The sequence below is a fragment of the Chiloscyllium plagiosum genome, chromosome 27 (genome assembly GCF_004010195.1).
Source record: "Chiloscyllium plagiosum isolate BGI_BamShark_2017 chromosome 27, ASM401019v2, whole genome shotgun sequence".
In the NCBI taxonomy this organism is placed as follows: domain Eukaryota; kingdom Metazoa; phylum Chordata; class Chondrichthyes; order Orectolobiformes; family Hemiscylliidae; genus Chiloscyllium; species Chiloscyllium plagiosum.
In genome coordinates this window covers 19,341,423-19,352,228 of record NC_057736.1, presented here as the reverse complement: position 1 = coordinate 19,352,228, position 10,806 = coordinate 19,341,423, and the positions used below count along the sequence as shown (strand labels likewise).

The 10,806-nt window shown below is 38.6% G+C and overlaps 1 protein-coding gene across 7 annotated transcripts in view; it reads left to right on the top strand.

Moving 5' to 3' along the window:
• The window catches only part of phactr4b (phosphatase and actin regulator 4b), a 182,147-nt gene that overhangs the window by 148,660 nt on the left and 22,681 nt on the right, over nucleotides 1–10,806 (top strand). For 6 of the 7 annotated variants that reach the window (XM_043717592.1, XM_043717591.1, XM_043717593.1 and 3 more), the window contains 2 exons: nucleotides 4,376–4,456; nucleotides 10,296–10,490. In XM_043717592.1, the coding sequence (XP_043573527.1) occupies nucleotides 4,376–4,456; nucleotides 10,296–10,490 (276 nt within the window). The remainder of the gene's footprint in view (nucleotides 1–4,375; nucleotides 4,457–10,295; nucleotides 10,491–10,806) is intronic. The other variant, XM_043717594.1, reaches the window with a different exon arrangement.

Below are 10,806 nucleotides of genomic sequence, written 5' to 3'. Positions count from 1 at the left end.
TTTTCACGCAGAGGGTGGTACGTGTATGGAATGAGCTGCCAGAGGATGTAGTGGAGGCTGGTACAATTGCAACATTTAAGAGGCATTTGGATGGGTATAGGAATAGGAAGGGTTTGGAGGGATATGGGCCGGGTGCTGGCAGGTGGGACTAGATTGGGTTGGGATATCTGGTCGGCTTGTACTAGAATGCAGCAAGCTGGTCACATTGGATCTCAGTTCTATGATTTCTTACAGTTTTTTTTATTTGTGAACCTTCCATTGCAGAAGAGAAGGAATGCACTTTGTCCTGGTACTTTGAACCTGTGGTCATTCAACCCAAGTCCAAAGAGTGAATATTGGAATTTTGTTTCAACCTCAACAGTTCTGTAGTGAAGCTAAGTGACATTGATAGGCTTATACTTGGAATACAATTTCCAAATGATAGATTTTGTTTTTCTTCTCAATTTCCTTCTCCTGGTTTGCCAAGGGGTTCAGAGTTCAGTTGTTTCATTTCAACTGGCAACTTGACAGAGATGTTAACTCTGAATAAACAGAGGAACTTCCTGATCTAAATGGCTCAGTGTTACACCCATTTCCCATGAGACCTCCAAGGGAAACTCCTGGTCTGTGATTTTAATTAAACAGAATATTTAGTCATGATCTCACTTGGTAATCTGCAGCTTCCAATAACACAATATGAAGGAAAGGTAATCTAAATTATAGACAGATTTTTTTATTGTCTTTATCAGAATTATCAAATCAAACAATTATTATTTACGCACCTGATCCAGTTGTAGTTTATGGGCTGACTCTTCAAAAAATGCCAGTTAATTTGTCAATTTAAATTAAGCAATTGAACTTTTCTCCAGTCTGAAAATTGAAGCTAAACTTTTCTGAAATAAAGCAAGGATAAAGTCTGTAATTGGGTGTCTGTAAAAGCAATTTTAACTTAACTATTTCCTTTTGAGTCACCATTTCTGATCAGGGACCTTGATCTAAAATGTTCACATGCTTTTTCATGCATGTGAATGTGACATAATATCTGCTTCCGAAGTGCAATATTTATGCAATTGCTAAGAAAGTCCAGAAAAATAGGAGCAAACATTCTCTGCAATTTAAACTATCGACGAGCAGCAGTGATATCTTAGAACCATTGAATGATGCAATTCAGAAGGAGACCATTCGGCCCATCGTGTAAAGCTGTGATGTTTTGAAGTGAGGTATCCCCTATCGGTGGAAATAGCTCTGCAGACTCCAATCAAGGACTATGTTCGTGAAGATATCACCTTTGACACTTTTGAAGAGTCACCCCACAATGCGATAGCTTTTGGTTCAGGGGACAGGAAGCATGAAAAATTCAAAGGGAAGTGACTATCTATCAGTTTCAGGTGTGCCCTCAATGTGAGTGCCGTATTTCCCAAGGAATTTTGTATGCATTAGAACAAAGAACTGTACAGCACAGGAACAGGCACTTTGGCCCACCAAGGCTGTGCCAACACATGATGCTTTTCCTCACTAAAAACCTTTTTGCCTCTACACAGTCTGTATTTCTGTATTCCCTGCCTATTCATACCTGTCAAGATGCCTTTTAAACGTTGCTATTGCCTCCACCACCACCACCTCTGGCAGTGTATTCCAGTCACTTACCACCCTCTTGTGTAGGGGGGAAAAGTCTACCTCTCGTATCTCGTTTAAACATGCAACCTTTTACCTCGTGATTGATATTTCTACCCTGGGAGAAAATATTCTGACTATCCAGTCTATTCATGTCTCATAATTTTGCAAACTTCTATCAGGTCACCCTGCATCCTTTGATATGCAAATGAAAGCAACTAAATTTGTCTGATCTGTCATAGCTAATACCAAACCAGGCAACATTCTGGAAAGCTGATTTTGTACTGTCTCCAAAGGCTCTATGTCCTTCAGATTGTGTAGCAACCAGAACTGTACACAGTATTCCAAGTGTGGATATTAGGGCTGCCTGTGGGATCTAACAGTAGCTTAACGTAGTTCTATACAACCACAACACAGCTTGCCAATTTTTAAAGTCTGTGCCTAACTACTGAAGGTAAGTGTGCCATATGCCTTCACCTTATTCATTTGTGTTGCCACTTTCACAGTACTATAGACCTGTATGCCTAGATCACTCTGTATGTTGATGCTACTAAGGGCGGTGTTTTTGGTTCAGTGGTAAGCACTGCTGCATCACAGTGCCACACACCGGTGGGGGTGGATGAGTAGTTGGTTGATCTGGTCTGAATTGGATGCTCAAATCACTTTTATATATATATATATTTGTGTGTGTGTGTGTGTGTATATTACAACACCAGGAGTCCCTGCAGAACACGACAGATCACGAATGTCCAATTTGAAAAATACCTTTCTGCTGTTACTGTGTCTTCTATGACCATGCCAGTTCTATATCCATCTTACCAGCTCACTGTAGATCCAATGTGACTTCACCTTTTGTGTCAGCCTGCCATGAGGGACCTTGTCATAAGTCCAAGTAGACAACTGCTATGGCCCTGCATTCATCAATCATCTTTGTCACTTCCTCGAAAAGAAGCTCACTTAAATTTGAGAGACATGACCTTCTCCACAAAAAGCCACGCTGCCTATTGCTAATAAGTCCATGTTTTTTTCAGTGTGAGTAAATGGTATCCCTAAGAATCTTCTCCAGTAATTTCTCTACCTGATGTAAATCTCACTTGCCTGTAATTTTGCAGATTATCCCTATTGCCCTCCTTTAACAAAGGAACAATGTTTGCTATTCTCCAGTCCTTTCGGTCCTCTCATGATGAAAGAGGTTACAAAGAATTTGTACAAGATCCCGACAATTTCCTCACTTGCCCCTCAATATTCTGGGATAGAACCCGTCAGGTCCTGGGGACTTGTCTATTTTAATGTTTTCAAAACACCCAACACCTCCACCTTTACTTTTATTGAAAGACCCTAGAATATCAAAATACCCCCACCCAAGACTCAGCATCCACAATGTCCTCCTTTGTGAATACCTGTGCTGATGCAAAGTTCTCATTCAGGACCTCACCCATTTCCTCTGGCTCTGCCCATAAATTCTCTCCTCCTCCTTGAATGGAGTTACCCTTTCCCTAGCCACTCTCTTGCTCCTTATTTAGTATATAAAATACTCCTTGAAATAGTTCCTTGAAAGTGAATCCTTGTGGCATGCTTTCGATCACAGACCTCCAGTCTGAAAGTCAGCCTTCCACTACCACCCTCTGTCTCCTTCCTTCAAGCCAAATTTGTATCCAAATGGCTAGCTATCCCTGGACTCCATGTAATCTAACCTTGCTAACCAGTCTACCATGTGGAGCCTTGTTGAAGTCCATATAAATAACATCCACCGCTGTGCCTTCATTAATCATCTTTGTCACTACTTCAAAAAACTCAATCAATTTAGTGAGACGATTTCCCATCCACAAAGCCATGTTAGCTATCCCAAACCAGTCTTTGCCTTTCCAGATACATGTACACCTTGTCCCTCAGAATCCTCTTCAAAAACTACCCCACCACTGACATCAGTACCACGCTGTAGTTATTGATTTTGTCTTTCTAATTTGCACTGTGTTTCAGAGTACATTTTGAGATGTCCAAGACTAGAATTAAGTGAACTATCGGCAGTGATTGTGCTAAAAAATAGTTTTTTTTTATGAGCAGCAAAAGTCATAGTTTAACAGACACTGAAATTATGAAATGATCAAAAGATACTGGGTGTTTTCATCAGATCAAAACTAGCACAGTACTTTGTTCTGAAAGGATTAATATCTAGACCATAAATTAGTTTGTTTTCTCCATGGTTGTTACCTAGCCTGAGTATCTGAAGAGTTTCTGCTTTCATTTAACACAGTAAGTATTATCGTACCCTGCTGAAGTATTTTAGTTACAGAGATTGTTTGCTACTTTTGAAAATATTTGTCCCAAGATAAGAAAGTTGCGTGACAATGTTATAAAGGGCCCCGGCATAACTTGAAAAATATCTGAATGTTTAAATGGCCATCAGACCAATAAGTGCCTTAAACCTTAAATGCCATGTTATATTGAAGATGAGCAAACTTTTTATTCAGGTAGAATGATTGTATTTAAAGCATGGTTCAAGAACACTTGTGCCTTTATGGGCTCTTTGAAGACCTTTTTCTCTTGAACTTTTATCTTTCAAATATTAATCATGTTCCTTACAAAGCTGTTATGGATTCTGCATTCTTCACAATTTCTGGAATGGCATTACATGATCTAAAAAATTCTGTAAATCATTTCTCCTACACTTGCCCTCATTCTCTTCTGATTTGAGTTTTAACATGTTTATGATGTCACTTAAGGGAGTTGTGAGAAACATTTATCTGAAAGTCTGCTCACGGACATATTTTTATAATTCCAGTTTTGGACAGGAAGTTATCTGTGAGACAAAGCAGAGCTGAACTGGTTAAGAAGGGAGTGTTGAAAGAGATTCCTGAACAAGGCAAGTATAATGTGCGCAGAATAAAGAGAGACTTGATGTATCTGGATTTAAGTGACATATCAAATCAAGTAATAGATAAGATGGATCCCTTCTCCCAACCAAATATTTGGAGAAACATTGTGATTCAGTGGCCTTTGTTATTGCATTGCATCGTGTGTTTCCCGCAATTTCATCAGGGCTTAACTTTGGAGTTATGAAACTTTCATATAATTTCCACTCTCTGTGAAAAGTATCCAACTTAATGCAATCTTGAATTGTCTGGGAAAAGCATTTAGAAATGAGCAGCACCAGGGTGAAGTACTCGGGATTATAACTCTGTTGCTGGCAGCACAAACCGATGCACTGAATAGTGTGATTTTTCATTTTTATTTCAATGTATATTCCTGCGCAGTATCAGTGCTAATACTGATGGTGGTAACAGTTCCTTTAGCAAAAGTGCTGAGTCACACATTAGAGTTGCGGCTTGGTGATTGCTGCTGTTCAGCTTGTAGCCAAAGCGAAATAAAGAGCGAACAAGCAATTTGACGTGGTGTGTTCCCCTGTGACAAATCTCATTATGGACCTCTGGTTAGACCTCGGTTGCATTACTATGCATCACATGATTTGAAAAAAATATCAAAGCCCTGAAGAGCGCATTTACCAGGATGATACAAGGAACTAAAGAGTTAATTTATATCAAGAAATTAGCAAAGGCACAATTGTTCTCCATACAGAAAAGAATGTTAATGAGAGGCACTCTGGAGGCATTCAAAATGGAGGCATTTTGATAGAGCAAGTAGGGAGAAAATATCATCACTGGCAAGTGGCTAGGTAAGAGAAAATAGCTTCAGAGCAGTTGGGGAAAAGGCAGTTGGAGGGGAAGTGGTGACAGGGTTATACGCAGAGAGCTATTGAGATTTGAAGTGAATGCTGTTGAAGGATGGTGGAACTGAATTCTTGAGATATTGTTAAAAGACATTTGGTATCGGCTTGAAAAGGATTATCATAGGGTTATTGGAAAAACTGGAGTAAGGGCTGAAATTGAACACTTGTTTCAAAGACTCATCACTTGGTCTGTTAAACTGAATAGCACCCTTCAGTTCCATAAGATCCTGTGATCTGAGCCCAGTCTTATAGCATTTAGGATGATGCTTTGTAAAATATCTGACTTCAATATTTTAAACTTTGGTTCCATCTTCATTTTGCATTGATCGCCACTTTTCTGTTAAAAAGGAAAGTGCCAATCAAAGGTATTAATTACCAAGTAGGTCTTTAAAATTTGTGAAGATATTCAACAGGGCCAACATAAAGTTATTTCTAACTTTTGGGAGAATCTGACTCTCTTGGTCATAAACTGATCATGAACAAATCCGGTACATATTCCACAAAATTACTTTATCTGACAAGTAGCTTGAAGGTTTACCATGTAAAATAATTGTGACGTGTGGCATAGATGCATTTTAGAGCAAGCCAGATTAGTTTGAGGGAGAAAAGACTATGCAGATATAGATGGATGAACTAAAATGGGAGGAGGCTATTATGAAGCATTAACACCAGCAGAAACTGTTTCAAACAATTCAATATAGTTCTGTGAAGTTGGACGTCAAATTTGAGATTTTCTTTCTGTCAATATGAATGCTTCAATCTCTGGGTCATGAACCAACTTTTGGGCAACACTGAATATTTATAAAATCTATAAGGCAAGTGTATATGCTGAGAGCAAGTCCATGATCTGCTCAAAGATAACAATCTTCTTCAATCAGTTGATTGCCTAAGAAACTCTGCTGCAAGTTATCTCCACTAATACATCAGTTTTTAAAATAGCTGTCCACCTCCTGAACTGATCAGAATTTACTGTGCATAGTGCTTTATTTAGTCTCTTAAGTATCTGACCCTCTCCGAAATCCCATCACTTATCAGATCCGGCAAGTCAGGTGATTGCAAAGGTGGCATGTACAATGGTCATAGGCATGTTAGAGTCTGAGGTACAAACCTACCTAAGATTTCATGTCTGCTATTGCAGTATACAAGAGCACAATAACATTAGACCTGTGGAAAAGGGGTTGAGTGTTGAAACAGGAATCTGAATGACATCCCTTTCCCTGTTGAATCTGTCAAACCGGACTGTTCATCGCCTGGTGTGATGTTTGATCTTAAGGTAAACTTCCAGACGCACCTGCAACACCACTGAGGTTATCTTATTTCCACATTCAACACCTATCTTAGCTTATCTGCTGAAAACTTTATTTGTGCTTTTGTTAACACTTAACATGACTACTCCAAATTGTTCTTCTGGCTGGCCTCTTGTTTTTTATTCTCTGATCTTGAGGTCATTCCAAAGCTCTGCTGCTTTTCTCTTAACTTGCACCATGTCCTGTTCACCACTACCACTCTGCTTGACAGGTTGACTCCTGGTTAAGCAACATCTCAATTTCAAAATTCTCATCATTGTTACCTCATCACTCGTTGACCTCACCCCACCTTATCTCTGTGGCCTCCTCTAGCCCAACAAGCTTCCTCTAATTCTGATGTCTTGAGCTTCCCCAACTTAAATCACTCCTTCCTTGATGGTAATGCTGTCAGTTGGCTGGTCCTCAAGATGTTGAATATCTTTGCATCTTTTTTTCCCTTTCTTGCTTTCCTCCTTTAAGGCACTGCTTGAAATCTACCTCTTTGACCAAGCTTCTACTAATCTGCTTTAATTTTTCCTTAAATTGATTCACCGTCAATTTTTATTTGATAATGCACCATGGGATGTTTTATGGCATTAAAGACGTTATATCCACACCAGGGAACAGTCACCTCCTTTCATCAGAGAAAAGATTATCACATAGAAATTTGAAGAAACTAAATCTTTACATTCAGCGATCCTCATACATGTTCTCAATGTTCCGTTTGAGGAAAGTAAGTTTTATTGTTTGACTTTTTGCATTTTGGCAAATTGCTTGTTATACTTAACTGTTTTGGGGTAAGCAGAAAGTAAACCAGTGTGAAGTTATTTGATAGAGAAAAGAAGATAAACTGTTTGCAATGACAGGTGCTTGGTAACCAGGTAAATGAGCCAGAGGGGAGTTGAGAATTTTTTTAATGCAGTGGATTTTAAGACCTGGAATGCATTGTTTGACACATTACTGGAAGAAGTTTCAAAAATAACTTTGATCACGAAATTATTTGTATGTGTACTTTAAAAGGAAAAAATTGCAGAATGCAGTTTTAAAAAAAACAAGGACTTATTGGACAGTTCTTTAAGAGCTGGCACAGGCATAATGAGTCAAATCACAACCACTTGTGCTGTACAATTTTATAACCACATACAAGTAGACTCTGTATCCAACAGCTTAGATTTTTCTCTTCTGTGCATACAAGATCTGGTTCCAATCCTGTTCAGCAACATACCTGATTCTGCTGAACTTTAGTTTTACATTTTTAAATAATCTGATTGGTTTAGTGCCAGCAGCTTCCACTGCCAATGGCAAAACAAATTCTCAAAAATAGCTAACAATAAAAATTGCTCATTCTTAATATGCTCGCAAATTTGTCTGGGTTCAAAAGCTCTCCATACTTTTGTTTTAGTATTCATTTCTGGGATATCTATGACTCCAGAATTTATTGCCAAATGTCTAGTTGCCCTGAGAAAGGGTTGGTCCAGCAACCTCTTGAACTTCTGTATTCTGTGTAGTATTGATGCTCTCCCAGGACTCTTGGGTAAGAATCACAGGATTTTGACCAAGAAAATTGAACAACAACAGTTGTCCGATACCAAGATGATGTGCAGGAAGTGACGGTGCTTCTACATACCTGCTGCTCACTTCCTTCTAGATTGACCAGTGAGCTGCTGCAAAATGAATTAGGAAAATTTTGGTAGATGGAGATGGGAAGGGGAGTTCTATTTGAAACTGGTATATGCACAAAATTGACTAGTCAGAATAATGGAAGCTTTTAAATGAGTTTTTCGCTCGTCGAGAGATCCAGTTACTAAAAAGCGTAAAACATGGAAGCTTCAAAGTTTTAAGAGAAATTTGTTCACACAAGATTCTTATCAGGAGGTTTGTCCAATCAGAAATAGAGGTAGGAGTAGAACCCATAATAGATTTTTGGAAGGGAAATGTTAAATGTTTGAAAATTAAAGAAATGCCCAAAAAAAGCATAAAATTTGGGGCACAGTGAATAACGTTTTCACTACCATTGCAGCCAAGATGGGCTTGTGGCATTCAATGCTGAAAAATCTGATCATTTCTTTTTACTTTTAGGAAAGTATATTTTTGTTTTATTTAGAAGAAGCTAGATAATTGCAAATGGGGAATGTAATCCGTTGCAAAATTAATTTGTGGTGACCAGCTGTAGATGTTTTGGAGCTGGTGGTAGAAGAGGAGACTTGTCAGATAATGAATATTCTGAAACATAAACTGAAGTGATAGATACCACCACCTTTAACACATCATCGCACATAAAATCCAACTGCATTTTGTTTATTTCCAACATGTTCAATTGCTGATAAGGATAATTAACATCAACTTGCAACTTCCTGTTAGTTTAGTGTGTTACTTTCTGATGCAAGTAAAACTGCCAACCTTGAAGAAATATATTGCAGTCTCCAGGCATTAAAGATTAATTTTATGTCAACTGTTTTCAGTAACTCTGGAGTAAATTAAAATCATAGGATGCATTAAAAATAAAATCAGGTTTTTGCTATTAGCTTTGAACATAATTGTTTATTAGCTGCATAAGTTTTCAACTTGGGAGAAGGCTGTTTGACCAGCAAGTCAATGGTCATCACAGGATAATTTGTATCTTCTTTCTTCCTGCATGACTGTGGGTGGATGAGGCCAGGTACAGATAAATGTTTTTGACAATCAGTGGTGGGAGCATGGAGCTATGGCAGTTAGAAGCAGGATAGTCATATAGTTATAGCCAGGAATATGTTAAACTGAAGTTGACAACCTTAAATGAATGATGGTACCAAGGCTATAGGGTGGGAACTGTGTACACCAGTGATGTATTGCAGGCTGAATCTCCAGTTGTACTGAGTGGCAGTTCTCGCAAGAGGATCTTGGTTCTGTTCATATTCTGTTTGTAACATGAGCCCCCTCAGATCAGAAGAATAATTTATTAACCCCAACTTTTTGGATGTGAAAAGTATTGGGAAAAGATTTCTGAGTAATTGTTGATCGGGCTTTGGAACTTTTTTTAATTAAATGTTCTTAAACTTTTGAAAATCCAATACTTAGCAGGTATTTACAGAAGGCAGTGGGACTGAGCACTGATGCAGCTGATGCAACCAAACAGATAGCGATGGACCCAAATAGATTAGAGAAGGAAAGAGAGATTGCAAGTGGTAAAGCGTAGAAAGCAGCTGATGGGCATAAATTATTAACTGTGTCTCTAATTAATGAGAGAAGATTTTTACCGAAGGATTTTTGTCATTCTATTTTGTGAACAGTAACAGCACTAAACTTTGCAAGAGCAGATTGGGTGCCAGACCTTTGTGTCCAAGCCTCATGCTTGGCTCATTCACATTCTTTACAGAATCATAGAACACAGTTCAGCAGAAGGCCATTCAGCTCAGTATTGCTTGTGACTCCCCTTTGTGCAGCTGAGTGCACTTTGTCCACAGTCCTGCAAATTTCACCTTCAGTATGTATCCAGTGTCAAATTAGTTTCCCCCACCATTTTCTGATGGCGTATTTCAGGTCATAATTCACTGCATGAAGAAAATTTCTGCTCATGTTTGCTTTGGTACTTTTGCCAGGTATCTTAAATGAATTCCCTGCTTACAGGCTTTCCTGTAGGTGGAATCAGTTTCTTCTAATCTACTATTCTATCAAAGACTTACCCAGCTTCTATTTCTTCCATTCCGCAGATGGAGAAGTTAACAGCAAACCTGCCCAGAACAATACACTAAAGAATGGGCACACGGTTCCTGTGGGTGAGTTATCTACCTCAACAGAGGCTCAACCAGCCCCCAGAGGTGAAAAAAAGTCAAGCTTTTCAAAACCACCGCAAGAAAGTGAGGAGAGAATGAAGAGTTCCACGGAGGAACAGCAAAGAACTAAAGGTAATAAATCAAACCAACGATAATGCATTGCTATTTTGACTAAGATAGAAAACCTTTGTTTTCCCAGATCTAAACGGCTTTTAATCTGGTAATTAAAACATCCCTGTTCATTATTTTATATGATGAGGAAAGCTTACCAAAACAGAGAGCGTGCCTCACTTTTGCTGTATAAATGGTGTTATTGTGCAGTGATTATGAAAATGAACTGTTTTTAAACATACTAAGGAAAAGCCTAGAAAACCCCTCTGTTACTGCAGAGCTCACCAGACAGATTTTTTTCAAGTTTCATATTTGTGGAAGTAGAAGTAAATGTTTG